The following is a 24,329-nucleotide window of genomic DNA, read 5'->3' on the forward strand; positions in this document are numbered from 1 at the left end:
ATAGATGATTGCCTGAATCTAAGACTATCTTATTACAGAGAGGATGCATGTGATATCTTGTCCTGGCTTTGCAATTGAATAATTATGCTCTTTCTACTAAGGACTAATGGTCCATTTGGGTAGTGCGGCTGCGTCCGCGTTTGGCAAGTTTTGGGCGTTTTTTTTTTTTTTTAAAGTCCAACGCGTTATACACTGTTCATTGGTCATGAACAGTGATTTTAAGCCAATGAACAGTGCTGAACAGTAATAAACAAATATATATATATATATATATATATTTATTGTTTTCAGTTTTCAGTTTTTAATTTTCAGCAAAATAAGTTGTATTTTCCAAACGTACACTAATTATCATGGGTAGATTAAAGAATTTAAGTTTAGTCTTGAATTATATCCTTTTACGGTTTACCTTTTCTTGCACAAGAATAATATATTTTCATTCTTAGTTAAAAAAGTTAAAAGTTTCATTCGTTTAAATGCTTATTCTTAGGTAGTTTCTGTGAGGAATTCTGAATTCTCAGAAGCAGCTCACCAATGTTTTCTATCTATCCTTTTTCATTGTCTTGCATAAACACTACTTTAACCAAGACCAAATAAAACCTTCAAACCCAAACCGAACCATGAAAGGTCAGCAAATCAAACCCAGCATATGTTGTTTCACTTTTGAAAAGACATTATTAGAAATATAGTACTAAACAAATTTTTTGCCTTATGAGTACTTTAAATACATGTTTTCACAATTTTCACATCATTTTGAACAACAATACTCAAACACTTTTACCAAACAGACCCCTAAGCACCCAAACCGATCTTCAATCTCGACAACGCCCAGAACAAAAAGAAAAACCTAGATCGAAAAGACCCATATTGGAAAGAAAAACCTAGATCAAGGCTATCCAAATTGAAAAAAAAAAAAAAAAAAAAAAAAAAAAAAAAAAAAAAAAAAAAAAAAAAAACCGACTTTGACTTTGCACATTAATCCCAACACTAAATCTCTTTGGTTTCTAGCCGATTTTGGAGTGTTAGAAAAAGGGAGAGAAGGCAATGGAAAGTGAGAGCAAGAGGAGAGAGACAAATCTATATATCTATGTATATAATAATAAGTAAAGTTGAGAGAAAATCCAATTAGATTTCAAATTGGAATTCAATTAAAGTCTAATTTTTCACCATGTATCCCATTTAATCTAAGTTTTAAAATTTTTGTGCTAAGTGTGTTAATTCAATGTAAAAATTGGATTTCAATTAAAGTTTAATTTTGTGAAGTGTCTTATCTAATTTAAGTTTTTTTAATTTTTGTATCAAATGAATTAATTTAATGTAAAAAATGAGGAGTCCAATATAAGTAAAACATATAAAAAAAATCATAATCTTTGAATGATTTTATATTTATGAGTTTTTTTTTTTTTTTTTTTTGGTAGAACTAAAAACAATTCAAGTTTATAAATCATCTATATATATATATATATAAGTAAAGTTGAGAGAAAATTCAATTAGATTTTAAATCGAAATCCAATTAGAGTCTAATTTTGCGCCACTTTTCCCATTTAATCAAAAATTTAAAATTTTTGAACCAAGTTAGTTCAATGTAAAAATTAGATTTTAATTAGAATTTAATTTTACGGCACGTATTCCCTTTAATCGAAATTTTTTAATTTTTGTACCAAATGAGTTAATTTATAGTAGAAAATGATGAGTCCAATATAAATAAATCATAAAAACTTAATCATATATCTAACACTATATATAAAATTAGAAGAAGAGAGAGTTTGAATAATTTTATATTTATGAATCTTTTTTTTATAACTAAAAACAATTCATTTGGCACAAAAATTATATATATATATATATATATATATTAATAGGTAAAGTTTGGAGAAAATCCAATTAGATTCTATAATTGAAGTCCAATTATTTTTAGAGAAAGTTTTATTTCTTAATTTTAAAATCAAATATGGGATCATATCATAAATATTCGTTCAAGTGAATTATTGTATACAAAAACTAAAGAGTCTAGAATTAATAAATATAAAAATATTTTAAAAATGAACAATTTATATTTTCTACCTAATAACATTCTTACAAAACTTTTTAAAGAGTTAAAAAAAATATAAAAAAAAGACTGTAAATAATATTTAAATTATATATGTAAGATTATTATACTTAGTGTAAGGGCCTTGATTACAGCCCAAGCCCAAGGTATATGTGACCTTGGCCCAATGAGCCAGTACAATAAATTTGTAGAGAGTGGGTTGAAGAATTAGGTCCTAATGAATTTGACAACGACTAGTATGGATTTGGGAGGTGATCAAGTAAGAACAAAGGAAATAAAATTAACGAACTCACTATCCGAGAAGGTCACTGTAGGGCCCAGCAATTCGTGGACCAGGCCCATTTGCCCTTAGAAAGTCCGAGGGCCCAATCCGAGGAGAACTGTGGCCCAAGCTCCATGACGCCGAGTACGGACCAATTTTTGGGAGGCAGCCGAGGACAGTCTAGTCCTCGGCAGGCCCATAATCCGCCCAGAATAAAGGGATAAATTCGTAAGGAAATCCAAAATACCTTGGGGCGATTACCCTAAATACCCTTCTGGATAAGGCCCAATGCCTGGCAGAACCGTACTCTACAGCTTTATCAAGTCATCCCCAACAATTCCGGGATTAGACTGATGGGACCAATGTCAGTATTTGTAAAGACTGACCCTACACGTGGACGAAGGACATCGAACGCACACTAGTATAAAAGGAGAAGTAAGTGAATCTAGCAGGGGGAGGCAAAAAAGGGAGACTTCATGAGGAAGATCGCCGGAACGATCCATGCACAGAACAGAGAAAGTCCTCCGTTGGACAGCCGGAAAGGACCACAAGGGCCCTCGGATCAAGTCCGAGGATCCCATTCTCAGAAGTGGCAGTATGGCGGGGCTTTAAACGTTTAGGCCCAGTCCATTTTCCACAGGGATCTTTCTGAAATCCAGACCGGACCATCCCCCCGTGACCAAGCCCAAGCTTTTCAAGCCCACTCTCTACAAATCGTATTGTGAGGGATCTCTCCCGCGTGAACCCTAAGATGTCACTGGGCCGCGCAGGAATCGTGTCCCTACAATTGGCGCCGTCTGTGGGAAGCATGCGCGCTTGGCGCAGGTGGCGGTGGAGTCAACTCTCTACTAAGCAAAAATCCACGGAGCTTCCTCCGTCTCCTTTGACGTGCAGCTGTTGTTCCGACATAAACTTCTGCTAGGGGCTACTCCTTGCAGCGCCCATGGCGTGGGCAGCCCTAGGGGCTCTTGGCCTCAAGCCGGCTCTCCCCGCCCTGATCTAGGGGCTTACATCCGAAAAACAAATCAAAAGTTTTGGACAGAACCAAGGCCTTGCATGGTCCACGGACTCAAGCCTGTGGGGAAACCAAACAAAAAAAAAATAAATCTCGAAAGTTTTGGACAGAACCAAGGTCTTGCATGGTCCTCGGACTCAAACCTATGGGGAAACAAGTACAAGAGATATCAAAAGTTTTGGACAGAACCAAGGTCTTGCATGGTCCTCGGAAACCTAAACCAAGTACAAGAGATGAAAATTTGGACAGAACCAAGGCCTTGCATGGTCCACGGACTCAAGCCTGTGGGGAAACCAAACACAAAAAAAATAAGTCTCGAAAGTTTTGGACAGAACCAAGGTCTTGCATGGTCCTCGGACTCAAACCTATGGGGAAACCAAGTACAAGAGATGAAAATCAAAAGTTTTGGACAGAACCAAGGCCTTGCATGGTCCACGGACTCAAGCCTGTGGGGAAACCAAACACAAAAAAAATAAGTCTCGAAAGTTTTGGACAGAACCAAGGTCTTGCATGGTCTCGGACTCAAACCTATGGGGAAACCAAGTACAAGAGATGAAAATCAAAAGTTTTGGACAGAACCAAGGCCTTGCATGGTCCACGGACTCAAGCCTGTGGGGAAACCAAACACAAAAAAATAAGTCTCGTAAGTTTTGGACAGAACCAAGGTCTTGCATGGTCCTCGGACTCAAACCTATGGGGAAACCAAGTACAAGAGATGAAAATCAAAAGTTTTGGACAGAACCAAGGCCTTGCATGGTCCACGGACTCAAGCCTGTGGGGAAACCAAACACAAAAAAAATAAGTCTCGTAAGTTTTGGACAGAACCAAGGTCTTGCATGGTCCTCGGACTCAAACCTATGGGGAAACCAAGTACAAGAGATGAAAATCAAAAGTTTTGGACAGAACCAAGGCCTTGCATGGTCCACGGACTCAAGCCTGTGGGGAAACCAAACACAAAAAAAATAAGTCTCGAAAGTTTTGGACAGAACCAAGGTCTTGCATGGTCCTCGGACTCAAACCTATGGGGAAACCAAGTACAAGAGATGAAAATCAAAGTTTTGGACAGAACCAAGGCCTTGCATGGTCCACGGACTCAAGCCTGGGGAAACCAAACACAAAAAAAAATAAGTCTCGAAAGTTTTGGACAGAACCAAGTCTTGCATGGTCCTCGGACTCAACCTATGGGGAAACCAAGTACAAGAGATGAAAATCAAAATTTTGGACAGAACCAAGGCCTTGCATGGTCCACGGACTCAAGCCTGTGGGGAAACCAAACACAAAAAAAATAAGTCTCGTAAGTTTTGGACAGAACCAAGGTCTTGCATGGTCCTCGGACTCAAACCTATGGGGAAACCAAGTACAAGAGATGAAAATCAAAAGTTTTGGACAGAACCAAGGCCTTGCATGGTCCACGGACTCAAGCCTGTGGGGAAACCAAACACAAAAAAAATAAGTCTCGAAAGTTTTGGACAGAACCAAGGTCTTGCATGGTCCTCGGACTCAAACCTATGGGGAAACCAAGTACAAGAGATGAAAATCAAAAGTTTTGGACAGAACCAAGGCCTTGCATGGTCCACGGACTCAAGCCTGTGGGGAAACCAAACACAAAAAAAAATAAGTCTCGAAAGTTTTGGACAGAACCAAGGTCTTGCATGGTCCTCGGACTCAAACCTATGGGGAAACCAAGTACAAGAGATGAAAATCAAAAGTTTTGGACAGAACCAAGGTCTTGTATGGTCCTCGGACTCAAACCTATGATAAAACCAACTACTCGTAAGGAAAAACTACATTACGTAGAATTTGGATTCATCTGAGGAAAGCTCCCCACTCGCCATTGGGTCAGTTCCCAAACTGCGGGGATTCGCAAGTCTGCTCTTAGATCTGCAGCACCAGGGGAATCGATGCGACGTAGGGCAATACGTCACCTGAGAAACAATTTGAGTTCTTTACCCTCCGTCAACTCCTTGGACGGTACTCTCATACTTATCACAGAATATTCAATTGTTATTTTTGCTAGTTTCCTGAGCTAAACCTGCTATGAGTTATCGCCGTAAGGTTTGGTAGTGTTGGTACATTAGAACTGATTGGATTATGTTTCAAAACTTCCTGCTCTAAGTATCATTGAAGAAACAGACACAGGGAGCACACCCTTCCACAAAATAATGTTGCAAAAAGAGTAGTATTCAAAATAAGTAGGCAAAATTTCCTTTCTTATTAGAACAAAGAAACAGTACAGCATACAACAAAAAGCTGAAATCAACTTGTGATAAAACTTGCTACATGATAGAAAGGAAGGTTACAAGGAAGCAAGAGAAGGCCGAGGAGGTAGCACAGACGAGACGTGGGCTACTGCTTCGAGGCCTTGTCCCTTCCCCCATGCTTTCGCATGCCCATAGCTCCGGCAGCAAAGGAGCCCAACTTGAGCCTCACGCCGCAGTGGGGAGGACGCAGGTAGCACAGAGGAGAGGTTGGCTACTGCCTCAAGACCTCGTTTCATCCTCAACGCTTTCACGTGCCCGAAACTCAGGCAGCAAAAGAACCTGACCTCAGGCTAACACCATCTACAAAGAAGATGCAGGGAGCCGAAAGTTGGGAAGCCCCCGCAGAAATTTGCCGGCTGCAAGGTAGACAGTGCTGATGGTGGAAATTCCTTCTTCGGACATACCAAAAATCTGGCATGACCAGAACCTGCTTCGGATTTTGACTAAAAGCGTGGGAAACATCCTCTCCCCTCTGTCATAAGGGAATATTTCTTTGAATCTATGCCTTCGTTGCCCGTATATCACTCTTCTGAGCTTGAGGAGAACGTGGCGCCCTTGCGGCGGAGAGAGTTTTTCTTCCCCGACCCTTGTCTCAAACATGACTTGCTGCGGGAGGAAGCTGAAGGAGGAGACTAAGGAGCTGGTGCCTAGGCAAAGAAACTTGCTCTCTTATTTATTTGAGGAGATAGGGTGGTAGCATTTAATTAGCGCAGCTTCTCGAGGAACGCTACAGACAAAACGTCTCCAGCTCGACTTCCAACAAACCTCTGCAACGACAAGACTAAAGGAGCCTCGTCGAGGTGCACCTCGAACATCGGGACACCCAGAAGTACCGCGTGGCCAAAGATTATGGAAATATCTCATGACCCGTGGGCCTAGTAAATCCGCGGCCCATGCCCTTGCTACATGATGGCCCACGGACTACGGGCCCCGCCGGGTAATAACTAATGCCGAGGACAACCTCCTGCCCGGCCGCGTACGGGATACCTGAGGAGAGGGAATAAAACAGAACCAAGGCCTTGCATGGTCCTCGGACTCAAGCCTATGGGGAAACCAAGTATAAAAATTATTATTATTACAAGTCATGGACTGAACTAAGGCCTTGCATGGTCCTCGGACTCAAGTCTATGGGGAAACCAAGTATAAAAATTATTATTATTACGAGTTTTGTATAGAATCAAGGCCTTGTATGGTCCTCGGACCCAAACACGGCATCAAGCCTCCAGTTCTCTCCTCGGCCAGCATGGGTAATCATTACTTTTCACTGGTCGGCCTTAGTGGGCCAAACACTTATATTAGAGTTATGGCAACATCTTTTTATTATCAAGTATTTTGGTCTTAGTTGTCATCGGTTTAGAGACTTTCTCATTGAGCCGAGCAGCATTTACCAATATACAAAAACATAAACGGAATATGCAAAATGAAATAATAAACACTTTTATTAATATAAGAGATTATTACAATGTACGAAAAAGGGCTCAAACAAGCCTATACAAAAGGAGAACTGCTGAAGCAACGATAACACTCGCAGTACAGAGAAGTAAACAGTCAGGCTTCTTCTAAAACTCATCTTCAAGGTCTCTTCAGTCTCTGCCTCAACATTGCTCATATCATGACAAGAACCTTCTTCGGAAAAGGATGAAGGAGAAGGAAGAAGAATTGAAGGAGAAGGAAATAGTAATGAAGAAATCAATGAAGAAGATGGAGGAGATGAAGGAGGAAGATGGAGGACATGAGTAAAGAAGGAGGAGAAGAAGAGAGAAGGGACGAAAAGAAAGAAAAGGAGCAAAAGAGGGAGAAGCAGAAGCACTTAGCCCCTGCCTCAGCCCTGACTCCTAACACGTTGGTGCCATATTAGGTATGCACATGAGGAGCCGGGTGGTGCTGGTCTTGGTTGTTCTCGACTCAGTCGCGCCGAGAGTTCGACACGACGAGTCCCTGCTTCGGATTTTGGCTGAAAGAAAGGCGAGACAGATCTTAAGTCTGTGCCACCCTTGCCCTGATCGAGCCATTTCAAGTTTTATCAGAATATGGTGTCTAGAAGAGGGGCATGATTTCTTCATCATTTGGTGCGATCTCAGAAGAATAGAAGGGAGTTAGTACGAAAGTGATGGCCTCCTGCTTGCCTTCTTATAGGAAAAGCAGAACGGATGGCATTAAATGCATTCAACCTTCCCAAAGAATCTGAAGAAAAAAGAGGCGTCCGTTCCACTTCTCCACCTTATCAAATGAGCCGCTGGATATAAATGAGCCTCATTAAGGGGAATTCATTAAGGGCGCGTCTGGGACATCCAAGCGGAAGGAGCAGATCCCGAGCGGATTAAAAGGAATCCCTCAAAAACCGCCTGACTTCCTGAGAAACCGCTCACATAAATGCGGGATCAAGCTAAATGGGCCATATTAAGGGCCCGGGTTTGCCAAAACCCTCCTTTCCAATCCGGAATTCGGATAGAAGGGTTTTGAGGGGCTATTGTGGGGCCCAGCAATTCGTGGACCAGGCCCATTTGCCCTTAGAAAGTCCGAGGGCCCAATCCGAGGAGAACTGTGGCCCAAGCTCCATGACGCCGAGTACGGACCAATTTTTGGGAGGCAGCCGAGGACAGTCTAGTCCTCGGCAGGCCCATAATCCGCCCAGAATAAAGGGATAAATTCGTAAGGAAATCCAAAATACCTTGGGGCGATTACCCTAAATACCCTTCTGGATAAGGCCCAATGCCTGGCAGAACCGTACTCTACAGCTTTATCAAGTCATCCCCAACAATTCCGGGATTAGACTGATGGGACCAATGTCAGTATTTGTAAAGACTGACCCTACACGTGGACGAAGGACATCGAACGCACACTAGTATAAAAGGAGAAGTAAGTGAATCTAGCAGGGGGAGGCAAAAAAGGGAGACTTCATGAGGAAGATCGCCGGAACGATCCATGCACAGAACAGAGAAAGTCCTCCGTTGGACAGCCGGAAAGGACCACAAGGGCCCTCGGATCAAGTCCGAGGATCCCATTCTCAGAAGTGGCAGTATGGCGGGGTTTTAAACGTTTAGGCCCAGTCCATTTTCCACAGGGATCTTTCTGAAATCCAGACCGGACCATCCCCCCGTGACCAAGCCCAAGCTTTTCAAGCCCACTCTCTACAAATCGTATTGTGAGGGATCTCTCCCGCGTGAACCCTAAGATGTCACTGGGCCGCGCAGGAATCGTGTCCCTACAGTCACACTTATATAAATTGATCACAATTGAGCACAAGAACAGTTTAGATTGCTACAGTGTTCTCTCTCTATTTTTCCAATCCTCTTCCCATGGAGGGTTTCTTTCATTATATAACTCCTCTTGGATCATCTTGGTCATATACCTGTTGATCATCTGAGCCATTACCTGAGTACCTATTCCATCAAATATTCTCTGGGGCTTTCTACGAGTTGTGATAGCCAAAGTAGTACTGTTCAGAAGTCTTCTCCACATAAATGCGGCCAGAAAAATAGCTGCAGTACATTTAATGTGGTGGTAGCAGCTTTCCCTTAGATATTTTTGGTTTCCTTCCTTCTTGTATGTTCATGAAGCACGTTCCTATTGTTGGAGCTTCTTGGAGGATTACTCTAATTGCTAGAACATGTACTTGAGCTGCACTCATCATATCCAAGGAGGAGTTCTTCCTCGGACCGCCTTCCACTTGTCCCTTAGTTATGAGACTTTAAATTGGAACTCTTGATAACTATTTGTCCCTCCTCGGATCATTCAACATCCTCAGACGAAGCCCAAGGCCCCAATATATGATTTTGGGCCATTATCCCTACAATATGTATCTTAATGTGTATCTTTTAAGTATATCTATACATATGCATGAAATCACAAGCTAGTTAAGAACAAGAGAAGAAGAAATGTGTTATGAATTTTGTAAAAGAAAAATCTCACATGAAAAAAAAATTATAAAATAAATAAAAATATTTTAGAAATTTTTCTCAAAAATCTTTTTTCAACTATTTTCATTAGTTATATGCATACTTAATGGCAATTTTTTAAACAAAATTGGATGAAATGTTTAAATTGAATAAATTTGAAATTTAGATAACTTAATTGAATGAAAGTAAAGTTGATTGAAATTCATTTCAATCAAATTTAAAGGATGTAATTTGCATTTTAGTCTAAAATTTTAGAGCATTTAATTTAATTTTTCATAATTTTTTAAATATATTTAATTTATATGAAATAATGAAAATCACATTTTGTTATTGGACCAATGAAACACGTGGCATTTGATGTAGCACTTAACAGCCATGTCAGGAAAAATAAAAACTAATGGAGGGACTAACAATCCAAATTATATGTCACAATAAGTGTAAAATTCAAATTTCAAAGTGTAAAATCTAATTTATTATCCAAAGACCCCCAAACTTTTTTTCTTTTTGGAGAAAGAAAATAGTTTGCTTCATTTTTTTTTTTTTTTTTTTTTTGAAAGAGTTTCAACCTATGGCGTCTACTCCTAATAATAGCTATTTATCATCAAACTAAGACACTAGTCAGTTTTTGATATAGGCAATGATTGAATCTCAGATCTTTTATTCAACCATCAAACACCAATTGGCTCATTCATAACAAATTTTGAAGCATTTTATATTTGAAGAAATTCTACCTCAAGAATATTTGAAGAACATTTGAAGATAATTTATTCAAGTCATTCTTTCAAGCCTTAGAATTCTATTGGAATCAATTTCCAAAAACTTCAAAAAGCTTCAAATCATCGAAACTCTACGAATTCAAGTCTCTAAAACTTTGACAAAATCTACACAAAAGCATTCGAATATGAAGAATATTGAAAGAACACCGAAAATTTGAAGAATAAAAAGAGCAAAGTGAAAAATTCGTAGATGTTAACAATATTATTTGCAAATGATTTTGTGTTTACATCATTTTTTCATTCTATATGCCATTTTTGAACTTTTTTGTGCATTGTACAAGTTATTGATTAGAATGAAAAATTATATTCTATCTTGTCATAAATGACATACCAACAAAGTTGACAAATCAAAGCAAGACACAATACACATAGGAGCAAAAATTAAAAGTGAAATTAATTATGATATTTGCTTTTTTTATATTATTATCAAAATGATATGTCATTTATATCACTTTTGTGCATTGTACAAGTTATTATTGGCCTGTTTTTTCTGCATTGTACAAGTTATTGATTAGTATGAAAAATTATATTCTATCTTGTCATAAATGACATACCAACAAAGTTGACAAATCAAAGTATGACACAATACACAAAGGAGCAAAAAATAAAAATGAAATTAATTATGATATTTGCATTTTTTTTTAAATCAAAAAGATATATGCATTCTTAAATAGGCATAAAATAGAACTATCACTATATCATGCAATTTTCAAATTTAAAAAATACATATAGTATGATCAAATCAATGCACCCTCTTATTGTCTTTCAATTATTTAGTCTTTCAAATAAAACACTTTTTTAATAGTGTCTGCTCCATGACGATTGTTCTTTATTATCAAACTAAGACATCGATTGGTTTTTGGGATTGGTGAGTAATGAATCCAAAATCTCTCATTTGATGAGAAGAAATGAACTAACATTATTGAGATATTGGAGGAAATTAATAATCAATGATAAGTGTAAAAATTAGTACAAGGATTGACCATTCGTAAATAATGACAAGTGTAGCAGGAGGCAAAATGTTGAACAAGGATTTTATAAAGGAATAAAAATAGTAAATTAATCAAATATGAAAATTTTCAGAATTACAACAGAAAGGATAGCCCTAAACTGCAATTCATATTTGTTTTCAATTTTCCTATCTTACAAGGAATATCTAACTAGACGAATCAAGGAAGCAACTTCCTAAATCTCGGTATTACAATCTCATAAAATACAACATAAAATAACAATATCTACCTAGTCCCAGATCCTGAAAGGTATGATCGTGCTAGCAAGAAACTCCTTTCTTTCTGCCTTTTGTATTCATTATAGCGCAAGAAGAAATAACCAAGATAATCGAAATCAATTGGAGACATTTTTGCCTATAAACAAAAAAACATAAATATAGTAAGTCATGGATGTTATAAGGAATAGGGATATTCAATAGCAAAGTAGGAATAGAGTTACCTGAATTATTCCCCACAAAGCCCAATATAAGTGTGAAGCTAACATATATGTATTTGATTCCACATAGAGAGCTTCAAGATCTTTGTCAGGTACCTGCTAATAAAATTATAATTGTTAAAGAACAAAAAAAAAAAAAGCTTAGTATTAGAACTTTTAAATGAAATCATGAATGCAAGGAGCCCATTATCAAAATTTTATTCCAATGGCTGCCATTGTGAATGTCATGGATAATACCTGGATAGATATTAGTACATGCAGATGATTTTAATTGTAATTTTTAATACAATCAGATTAAATAAAAAGTGCAAAAAGTGTTTACATGGCTGTGATGATTATGGGCTAAAACCAACAGCCTTCATAACTCCAATTTTTAATACCCTAAGCTTATTAATTGTGACTCTCATATAGGACTATATTAAATTCATAAACCATTCTATAAACATTAAAAAAAAAAAAAAAAAAAAAAAACTGCATACTAAAATTTTAAGGTGCAAATGGAACACAATGCTGACATACCTCCAGTGGATTGTCAGGTTGTAAATAATGCCTGAAGAAATGGTATTGTTCATCCTTACTAGGGTATCTGCATTAAAATTACATTGAACAGTCCAGGAATTGTATCATGTTTGAGTCACAATGACAAATGAGAATGAAACAAGCAAAAAACAAAAAATAAAAAACGTACAAGCTGTAGTCACAATCATAGCCTGCATATTCATTAAAGTGATTTCCAATGTCGAAGCCTCTATAGTTGTATGATCCATACTCAAAATCAATTAAGTAGAGTTTCTCTGAACATTCACCAAACAAACAATAAGGTTAAACGATAAAACTGAGAATAATTACAGCTAACTAAAACTCATATTATTCCAGTAGTATTTTGTTATCTTCTATAGACATTGGAAAGCATTTTGAGCCCCAGCATCAAATTTGATTCCTGTTTTGCAGTCCATAAGTCATAATCATGGGTATGGCAGATACTAGATTCTCAAATAAACAGCTCCAAGGCAATAGATAATTGAAGAATTTAAGCAATGCATCAGACGGACCATAGACATTTCATATAAAAACTATTCAAATTGACCCCACTATCTAATCAGGGTACAAAGAAAGCCCCATTGGCTACAACTCCACATGATTGGCATAAGCAAAGTCTTATTTCAAATCCAGGCAACTTGAATGATAGTAATTCCATAACATTACTCTTTCATACATGTCATAATCTAGTACTCACCATTTAGATTACCATCAAATTAAGAGACAAAAAAACCACTACGTGTCTATAATATTTGCAACATTGATGGAGGTGAAAGCAGGGTGTCTCCACATGTTAGCATGCATGTGTGAGTGAGAGAGAATTTGAAGTGTATTATGAAATTTGGCACATAAATATTGTAACATAAACAAATCAGCCATAGAACATAGTAACAGAAATAGAACTGCAGTCAACAGAAGTCATAAATACCTTCTTCATCATTAACCATTAGATTTCCACAAAGCAAGTCATTATGAGCAAAAACCACTGGCGCATTAAGAAGGCCTGTCAGTTCCTGTTTCATTATCAGAAAACATATCCATAAAGAGGAATAAGCCTTTCACCTTAATAAACTTAAATAGCATTTTTCCATGACCATTAGCCAAATTTTTATAAATCTTGTCAGATTCCATCCCACCAAAAACTATTAAGGTAAAAAGAATAAAACTAAGAAAATTCCAACGGATCATTATACATAACTACAAGTCTGGGCACATACTGCATCCTACAATTGTTCTTCTGGATACCGATATGCCCATCTAGCACATTCTCAAATTATACCCCCCATCTGGATATGATTTTACTAAAATAGTAAAATACTCAAGGAATGGTTCCAGATTAATTGGTTAACAAATGGAAAAGGAACATTTATGTGTCTGCTTTTGAGAAATATTTTTTGTCATATGATATCAGTAGTTCAAATTTACCATATCAATGTAAAATAACAAGGTCTCTTCAGCAAGTTAATATGTAAATACTGTATTTAACTGTGCAGTCTCTAGACTTAGTTCCTGCACCTGTTTATCACCAAAGCAGCAAAGTAAAACTCCTTAAAAAGTTATATCTTGTTCTTGAATCAGCAAGGCCAGATAAGTATGGTAGATAAAGAAACAACTAGGTTCATGCCTAGTTAAAAGAAGTTACAGAAGACTGACAACTTTAAAATAGGATATAAGACATCAAAACAAAGCAATCACATGCTTTTTCTATGAAAGCAGGCAATACCTTGAGCTCAACAATTTCGTCATGAATTTCCTTATATGAAATCATCTTATGCAGCCTCTGCTTCTCACTATCATCAAATTCAAGAACGGATGCTGCAACAAAAGTTCAAATATCAAAAGATTAACATGTGATGGACGGCAACTACAGAACACACACACATCAGTAGGAATGTATGTATATTAAAAATAGAGCAAGGATCAGGGAAAAAAGGTCAAACAGTGGACGTTGAATGCCAGGTTCAAGTAAATTAGCATAGAATGGTATAGATTGACAAGTAAGCAACTAAGCATGGCTAGTAATCCATCAGGGTGAGATAAAAGAACCTTTTTCAAAGAACTTGGAGATGTCATTCCACAGCTGAGGTTCTTTAGAGCCTGGAATTTCCACTTCATGAAACTTGCGTAGTTGCTTGGCAATCTCAGCAGCTAGCTTTGGCTTTCTCATGTCTGCCAAGGGAAATAATGTCAATACAAAGGTTATATATATAAAAACTTTATTGAACGAAAAAAACTAATACAAGAAAAGCCAGAGTATACACAATGTGTGCTAAGGAAAGCATAGGTTCAAAAACAAACTAAGAAGAATAAAAAATACATCTATCAAGCAAATCAACTAATGAAGAAAAAGTTATGCCCCCCCGAAGCATTAGTCCACCCAAACAAAGTTTGGAAAAAAGACATCTTCATCTTCATATTAAGAAAATATATATATATAAAGATAAGTATACTATTTAATTGAGAACAGCCTTCAGCTTTTATAAATTTTTACTTCGGTTGCCATTGAAATCCATGCCTAAAGAAAAATTATTTGGCAGATGAGGTTGCTAAAAACATAGGCTTGTCAATAAATGAAGAAGAAAATTGGGGAAAAAATGATGCCGTAATTTAATTTCCAATATGGTTTAAGGAATTAACCAAAAAAAGGCAAGGAAGTTTTTTTTTTTTTTTTTTATGCATGTCCTGAAAGAATCGGGGGATGGGGGGATGCACATATATACACTTGTCACCTTGGATTTCAGATTAAATGGTACTATGAAATGGCCTCTGCCCTCCTTGCACATTCTCTAATCAATGTCCTTGAATTGAATGACAAGAAATTCTAAAAGTGACTACAAAATATAATTTCAATTTTGGGATTATTGCCACTTCAAAAGTCTTTTGTTCATGGGGAAAACCCTTAGCTACTTGTAATTAATGCTGAAATTGGAGTCTGATTTTTAGTGAACTCAGTACAGGGCAACAATGTACACTCTTCTTGCAGTTATCCCTCAAAATCTACAGTGCTCTAAAGATAAATAAATTACTCAGCAGAGAATCACTTATAAATATATATCAATTAATTTACTAAAATCCATATTAGTCCTAACCTGACAAATATCATTCCCAAGTTTACCTGACTCAACTAGTGTCCGTGCATTGATAAAAGACTGCACCATTCCATTTCCAAAAACTCCAAGCAACTTGGCACCAAATCCTGCAGCCGAGAGGTATTTGATGGCCTAAACACAGTAAGTGATGAGTAATTAAAAAGTGAAACATGCAACTAAAAAGTCATCAACTATTCAGTAAAAGGAAAACGAAGTTTAAATACTGTGTGAAGCATCTTCTAGTAATGCAGTATAATCATCAAAAGTAAAAATTATTCTAATGGACCTACCATTTTTGGTTTCCTTTAGTAAGAATATCATAATTATTCGTAAATGAATTCCCAAAAAACAACTTGCCAACTATGCAAGTTTGTTTTACTAAACCTTAATGAGAATTCCGCATCAAAGCCTAAAACAGATAATTATATAATGCCAGGCACCAGACTAACCTAAAAGCACAACAACAAATTATAATATAGAGATCTAGCAGTGCCCACATCATCAGACATTGCTATTAAGCTATAATATCAGCAAAAACAAAACATACACTCAGTAAATTGCTTAACATAACACGCCATCTTCAACTTATTTGATTCAATAGAGAATCATTTCTAACAAAACAAATTAAGTACACAGTGAGTGATTATGGTCTTTCTAGACTAATTACACAAAAATGTCCATGAAGCTTAGGGAATCACCTGCAATTCCCTTTCGCGATTGATAACATACTCGGTGTTAGGCCCGTATAATCTGACTGTCACCGACACGTCGTTTCCACTTTCTTCCTTAACAGAAGCCTTCAGCACTATAACAATTTGAAGATCGATTTCCAGTTAGAAATTTCAATACTTCAAATCTCAAAAAAGTCAATACTGTAGCAAAGCAACAAATATTGCTAATTTCAAATTTCAATTTTGAGCTAATAGCGTAATCAAAATCGAGTAAGGAATATACTCACATAGATTTGTGATTCCTCCAGAAACAGTCTCTACGGAGAAGCGAGAATCGTCCAATTCTGACCATTTCTTGAACAGATCCTTGCACAACTCTCTGCAAAAACCGAAACGAATTTAAATCAAATACTTTCAATTTCATGCTACATCATAAATTAAGCTTCGTTGCATTAGCTCAAAACAACATCCAATCCTTTAAAATTTCCTCTCGTTTTTTACTTATTTTCCCACGCTTTCTCAGCTACCAAACGGCAAAACTAAGCTCGGGAATTCAAATGCATTTGAGAGAGAGAGAGAGAGAGAGAGAGAGAAGAGTAACGAACATGATGCAAGGTTTCATTTGAGGCAGAGAGAGAGAGTGATCAACGGTGAGAGAAGAGGACTGGATATCGGAGCTAAGGTTCGGGTTTTCTCGAGCTTCCTCTGCTACTTCCATGGCGTTCCAGATGTTCACAGCTCCCATATTTCTCTCTTTCTGACTCTTCTCGTTTATATGTAAATATATATTTTTTTTTCTTCAATTTGCTACTCTGCTAATATGCCCTCTCTCGTGTACGAAAAGCCTTAAAACTAGAAAAATTCAAATCATGTTGCTGTGATTTTTGGGGGCGAATCGGGAAGTCCGTATAATCTATATTATTATATAGGGAGAACGTGTGCGTGTTAGAAGTTGGAACGTGTGCGTATTATAAGGGATTTGAGTAATGCCGAATATGTCCCTCGCTGTTTCAACTCTCATGTCGTTTTCTTGATTTCATTTCGTGTGCATTTAGCATGTCTTAACAAGCAAACTCTTTTTTTTTTCTTTTCTTTTTTTAATTATTTAGATTTTTTTATGGGTACTATTTAATTTTTTTTATTTATTAATTATGGCTCTCATTGTATTTTTTGATATTATTCATAGATATCACTGTATTATTTCAATTATCTTTTAGTTTTATCTATAATATTTTCAACAAAAAAATTTTAATTTCAACTAAATAATCTATTTCCAAATGAAGCTAATTTTACAGTTATATGTATGACGTTGACATGTGCATTTTTGGTAATCTAAATCTCACACGGAGGTGTGTTGTCTACTACTACTAGATTGATAGATCCTCTAAATTCCTCATAAAAAACAAGAACCTCTAAATCAAAGTCATGGCCGACAATAAACTAACTTTTAATTAAAGCTTCTTTTTTTATTTTTTATGATAATGATATTATTTCATTATTTGATTATGAATAATTACATATGCTTACTTACCTTTCTCTCAAAAAAGAAAAAAATATGTGTATATGTCTATTTTTTTGAACTTCACGGAGTATTTAGTTAAGAGTTTAGGATTAATTACTAGGACACAAGAGTGGGAAAAATTAAATAATATCACGTTACTCGTATTAAAATCCAATAATTGAGAGGTATGTACATAAAATAATCATATCAGAATTCCACCACTACTATTAAGGTGTAGGGGTGTTCGCGATGCAATTTGGTGCGGTTTTGAGCCATTTTAAGCACCATGCTTCAATTTTGCGATCACATGTGCGGTTTGGTGCAGTGTATAAGGTGCTATTTGGTTGATTTTTAGATAGAATATTTTTCAAGATGTCATGGTCAATTTATAATTTACTGTTAATAATCATGATAATAAGTTTTTTTTTTTTTTAAAAAAGAAGATATATAACCTGTGTAACAAAAAAAAGTAACCAATTGCAGTGCAGTGCGGTTACTTTATTTTGCAGGCGGTTTTGGTCGGTTTGGGTGTGGTCGTGCAGTTTGAGTAGTTTGGTGAACACCCCTAATCAAAAAAATCTATATACCATAAAAATTTTAATTGAAATTAATACAAATTTTATTATAAAAAATTTAAGAACTGATGTGGTAAAAAATAAAAAAATAAAAATATTGGTATCACTTAAATAATATATATATATATATATATTAAATGAGTAATACTACAGATATAAACTATTTTATAATATTTTTACAAACTGTTAATATGGCTTTTTCCAAATAATTATTGTAAGTAAAAATATGATATTAGTGATCAATTCATATTAGAACTAGTAAGAATTTGCCACATTAGCAGTTTGTAAAAATATTGTAAAATAATTTGTGTCTGTAGCATTACTTATATTAAATTATTTTTTGTGATTGATGATAGCTTAATTTATAAGATATATATAGTTATATACTAAAATTTATAGTATTATTAAATTCAGTCTTCCTAAATTGTAACATCTTACTGAAAAGAAAATTAAAAAAAAATGTCAGTAATTTACATATATTGTTGCACTCAAACGGTCAAACTGAATACAAAAACACAACTTTGAAGTTTGAATTCAATGAAAGAATAGGATAACTTATCGTGAATGGCAGTCTTTTACAGTATCTTTTTATTTATTTATTTTTTTGTGAATAATCGTCTTGACTCTTGAGTATTGCCCGTCCGACCTCCTAAGTCCTAACCTTATACGGTTAAACGCCTAAATTGATTATGAATTTAATAATATGAGATTTTTAACAATTAATGAATAGACGGTTAAACGCCTAAATTGATTATGAATTTAATAATATGAGATTTTTAACAATTAATGAATAGCTGGAATGGGACCCCCAAAACTAAATAATTTCCATTGGATCACGTCACAAAATTCGGCCAATCCAAATCTACATTTTTCAAACGAGGGCCCTTTACACACGCAACCCCAAGTCAGGGGTACGACTTAACGTGCATACAAGGCCTCAGCATTTGACAAAGTCAAAAATCAGATGAACTCATCCATGATGAGAATGCTACGTGTTAATGCTTTAATGGTAGGGCACCAAAGAAGAAGAAGAAGAAGAAAACGTTTCCTTGCGTGTTTATAATGTGTTCGACGAGAATCTCTTCTTTTTTTTTCTTTTTTTAATACGAAATTTCAAGAACTATTTAAAAATAAAAATAAAAACCTTTATGGGTTTTGTGGGTTGAGAACGGTCACGAGTAAGGCCGGCTGAATGATGGTGCAAGAAATACGGTTGTTTAAGGCCTCAAGTAAAAAAAAGACTCTCAAATTTTAATCAATAGGGTTATTTATAATCAATAAATAAAATAATTTTTTTTACCAAATGAAAAACAAATAAAAAAATAGAGAAAAATGTAACGTCTATAATATTTTTCATAATACTTTTACAACTAATGTTAAGTAGTAGGTTGTTATAGTCTATCGTTGATGGCAAGAAAATAATTATAATGATATTTTCAAATAGAAAACAAAAAGCAGTTTAAAATCTAGAATTTGTTGTAAAAAATATTGTGAATGTTGCACTTCTAAAAAAAAGAATAATAATAAGAGTTTAATTAGCAAACTTTTACTAATTTTCATCTAAGTCTACCACTAACACCACTGTTTTACTTACCACTATCAATCTAACACATCAACAAGTATGAAAAATTTTGTCAAATTTTTCGTCTATAAAATTTCTAAAAAAAGAAAAAATTCAACGTAGTTCATGTTAATTAGTAATAATTTTGCATCTAAAACAAGATGATCAATTTTCACCTTAAGCCCCTAAATGCATCAAGCCGCACCTGGGCACGAGTACATAGAGGTTGAGATCCTATTTAACATTTTATTTAAAAACAGGAAAGTTACATTGTTACCCACATGTATGATCAAGCTGGCTTAATTACCAACCCGTGAGTTGTATTGGAATTAGGAAAAAAATATAGGGATGAGACAATATTTGAATTCAAATAAAATACAACAGATGTAACCAAATCCTTAATTTGCAAGTTTATCTGAAAGTTGTAGAAGCATTTGAGGGGTCATTCTACAATACCCATCTTTTTTTTGTGTGGGTACGTTACCCACCCATAGGTCAAATTGAAATTTTGATTTGCAACTGCATGGAGAGGGAAAGCTAGCATTGTTTTTAACTGTGCCCAAATCTAATTATGACATTACTTTATTTTAATAGTATCTGATGCTTTCACACTTGTACAAGTTGATTAATCTGCATAGATGGGCTGGAACAGTAAAAGATATATGTTTTTTTTTTTTTTTTTTGAGTAAACTACATATTCGGTCTCTATCCTATACATCATATTTCAATTTAGTCTCTAACATTCAATTTTGTTAATTTAGTCCCTAATCTTTTAATGCTGTGTCAATTTAATCTCTATCGTTATATCTTAGATGAAAATTGAAGACATGACAAATAGTCAAAATAAATTTTTTGTGTATTGTCACATCAACGAAATTTTTTTTTTTTGGCCATTAGACACGTCATCAATTTTCATCCAAAAAATAATGGTAATGACTAAATTGACACAACACTAAAAGGATAGGAACCAAATTGAGACAATTGAAAGGTTAGAAACCAAATTGAAATATGGTATATAGGATAGGGACCAAATATGTAGTTTACCTTTTTTTTTTTTTTTTTTTTTATAAACCAAAAATTTTATTAAAAGAGAAAACAATCTACACAGGCAAACAAGCCTCACCTTGAATAACAGAAACAAAAGAAGGGGGGTTGTTACCAAAATTAAAAAAACCAAAAAAAAATTATAAGCTAAAGACCATTTTGCCAGAGAATGAGAAGTCACACTGCACAACCTGAGAGCACCCAACAAACAAAAACCTTAGGAGAAGATGCCAAGAGAACTCGAGAGTTAGCACAAATAGACTTGATTCTCCAAGGGGGGCAAATTCCAAATCATAAAGAAGATTAGAACAAACTTAGGAGTCTAATTCTATGATAATCGTTTCAAACTCCAAGTTAACTGCTAAGAGCATCCACAATAGTGGAGCTAAAAATTTAGCTTTTTAGCTCCACTAAAAGTTACTTTATCCATTTTACTTACATACATACTGCAACAATGCATTTATTTTAGCTTTCAACACAATAAAATAATATAACCACTACAATAAAATAATATATCCCACTACCAAAAAAAAATCCACAGCACCCACCACAACCACTCCTACCATCAGCCACAGCCATAGCCACAACCACCACCACCACCACCACCACCACCGGCCACCAGTCCACAGTAGCAAAAAAAAAAAAACCCAAGTCTCCAATTTTTTTCCTCAACCCAGACCAAACAAAATCAACAATCACAAACAAAATAATAAAAAAATGCGGCACAACCATCACCAAGGCACCAACACAGCATCACCAACGACCCACCACCACCACCATCTCCACCGTTACCCCTGAAATCCAACAACCCAAACGCCGAAACCCACCAAACCCAAATCCAACTACCCAAACGTCGAAACAAAAACCTAGCCCGAAACACAAATCCGAAACACAAAGCCAAAACATAAGCACAACGCGAAACATAAAGCCGAAACACAAGTACAGCTCGAAACACAAAACCAAAACGCCGAAAATAGAGAAGAAAGGCCAAAATGGGTCAAGTTGGCGGTCAAACGTGGGTCGGCGGCAACGGGTCTGTGGTGGCTGGGCTCGTGCAGATTGGTGATGGGTCTCTTAGGAAGAAAGAAGGGTCTGTGGGTTTGTGGAGGAAGAAAGAAGAGATGGAGAGGATGTGAGGAGAGAGACGGAGAAAGGAGAATGAAGGAAAGAATAAAAAATAAAAAAAGAAGTGTGAACACAGAATAAAAAATTATTTTCATTTTAGCTGTGAGCTACCGTGCACATTTATAGATAGATGTGCACTATAGCAAAAACCAAAAAAAATTTAAGATTAGCTCCATTGCTGTAGCCTCTTTTTTGTGTTTTGGTGTAGCTAAAATAGCAATACAGCTATTTAGCTACACTGCTGCAAATGCTTTAAGAGCATCTCCAGCAGATTAGACAAATTTTTGTACTGTTTGAAGAATGAACAGTAACTTTTACCTTTTAGCTACTCACTTTTTCAATTATACTTTCCAACAGATTCTCTATCTCATTTAAATATTATTTCTTCATTCATTATTTATTCTTTTTTTAACAACTACACACCTTCTAACATTTTTTTATTCAATACCTTATTATTATAATGGAAAAAAAAAATATTTGAAGAATGAACAGTAGCTCATCAGACTTAATGAGCTCCTGTTCATGAGCCAAAAAGAAATTCAGGTATAGAGAGTCTGTTGGAGTGTCATTTTGTGGGTTTACTCTCTATAATAGAGAGTATTTTGTGTTTAGAGAGCCTATTGGAGATGCTTTAAGGTTACCCTCAAAGATATATGTGAAACTGAAATCACCAATTAATCCATCTGTTAATTACCTGACTAGCTAGTGTGCTAAATAAGATGAATTAAGTACAGTACAATAGTCAATAGTGTACCTTTTTACTCAATTAGTTACATTGCTACTTAAACCAACGTGATTGGTATGCTATGTTTCTCTGTCGCTAATGAAGGTTGGCTGCTCTAACCTCTCCTAGGCTGTAGAACCGTCGTCCCTCTTTGAAGGTGCTGTTTTGTCCTTTAGGGTAACAACGTTACACTAAGGTTTTTGTTGTGGGTTTTCTTCTTCGGGGATAGGGAAACACTATTCATCCCTTGCACCATGGAGGATCTCGCTGTACAGTGGAATGGGCTCTCTCTTTCGCACAGAGAATGACCTAAGTTCTGGTTACATTCAAATTTGGCTTCTGCTGAATATACTATTGCTGCAAAATTTTTGACGAAACGAGCCTTAAACACTGATGCAATTGCAGCAACCTTCAAGCCGTTATGGCGATCCAAAAACGGCTTCAGGGTGAAAAATCTTGGCAACCATGTTATCTTATTCAATTTTGACAATGAGGAAGAGGTGGATACGATTATGGCCAACGAGCCGTGGAGTTTTGACAAGCATCTTATGGTCCTACAACGATATGGTAAGGACTCAATTCTGGAAGAACTATCATTTAATCTCACGCATTTTTGGGTGCAGGTACATGGTATTCCTCTAGGATATATGAACCCGACAGTGGCGGCAGGACTTTGTGACACCGTAGGGAAAGTCATATGCCACCCAAAAGTGCCCATTGAAGATGGGGGTGGTTTCATGAGAGTGCGGATCCTTATTGATATATCTCAACCTTTAAGTTGGGGAAGGGTTACCTGCCTCGAGGATGATAAAGAATTATGGGTTTCTTTCAAATATGAGCGGCTGCCCAATCTGTGTTATTGGTGTGGGTGCCTAACGCATAATGACCGTGATTGTGAGTTGTGGTTAGACAGTGAGGGTACACTTGAAGAAACAAATAAGCAGTATGGTCCTTGGATACGGGCTCCTCCTTTTGTAAGCTCGCGCAAGGCAGTGATCATAGTGCCGGGCTTCTATGTCAAAAACAAGAACATACCAGTAAGAGGAAAATCTGGTGGCTTTTCACAGCAGCCGTCGGCGACAGATGAATTTTTGAAACGTACACAGGGAGCGTCTCAGCCTAATCAAGAAACTACTGAAACGGTGGAAGCAATAAATGAAACTTCAGAAAATTCTTTCCTTACACAGAATGGTCGAGCTGGCCATGATCAATCAGGTAAGGATTTGGCGCAACCACAAGTTAATTTGGAGACGTTAGAGAAACAAATAAAGGAAATTGACCGAGAATTACGGAGGTTTGACTTACCTGGGAATAACGTGCATGAGCAACCTATGGATACTGAAAATACTTCCCAAACTTATTTCCCTCCTCAAACAAAAATATCCCTTCACAGCCCCCCTGTTACGCCATATTCCCTTCAAAAATCAAATGTCCCAGCCAAAACCCAACATAATCTCAACCCGATCACACCATCCCTACATACTCCCAACCCAACCCCACCACCCATAAATACTCCCAACCTTATCAACGTCAACCCAACCCCACCACCATGCAATACTCCAAAAACTCCCAAAACCAATCACACCTCTCCCATACTGGACGTAACCCATACTAACACCCATCCCATAATCACGTGCAACTCCTCTCCCTCCACAATTCCTAAACAACTTCCCACATCTTAGCTGTTGCCGAACCAAACGTCCCTACCCCACCTTACCCGCCAAATCGCCTCTGTTTCTTTCTCCAAAAACAGAGCATCAAATGACACTCCATCATCTCTTCCTACACCCAAC

The 24,329-nt window shown here is 36.3% G+C and overlaps 1 protein-coding gene across 2 annotated transcripts; it reads right to left on the reverse strand.

Moving 5' to 3' along the window:
- Positions 1-11,270: 11,270 nt before the first annotated feature.
- LOC115977047 (probable ethanolamine kinase) lies at positions 11,271-16,946 on the reverse strand. 2 transcript variants are annotated; one of them, XM_031098680.1, is made up of 11 exons: positions 16,612-16,946; positions 16,294-16,385; positions 16,034-16,140; positions 15,362-15,467; positions 14,293-14,415; positions 13,970-14,061; positions 13,175-13,259; positions 12,395-12,500; positions 12,226-12,292; positions 11,710-11,802; positions 11,271-11,624 (listed from the first exon to the last, which is right to left on the reverse strand). In XM_031098680.1, exons 1-11 carry the CDS (start codon positions 16,749-16,751, stop codon positions 11,496-11,498), a joined length of 1,140 nt encoding a protein of 379 aa, XP_030954540.1. In that variant the 5' UTR covers positions 16,752-16,946; the 3' UTR covers positions 11,271-11,495. The 2 variants fall into 2 exon arrangements, with proteins under 2 accessions (XP_030954540.1, XP_030954539.1); XM_031098679.1 differs by having other exon boundaries at positions 11,710-11,805; positions 16,612-16,909.
- Positions 16,947-24,329: the final 7,383 nt, after the last annotated feature.

The sequence above is a fragment of the Quercus lobata genome, chromosome 2 (genome assembly GCF_001633185.2).
Source record: "Quercus lobata isolate SW786 chromosome 2, ValleyOak3.0 Primary Assembly, whole genome shotgun sequence".
NCBI lineage: Eukaryota > Viridiplantae > Streptophyta > Magnoliopsida > Fagales > Fagaceae > Quercus > Quercus lobata.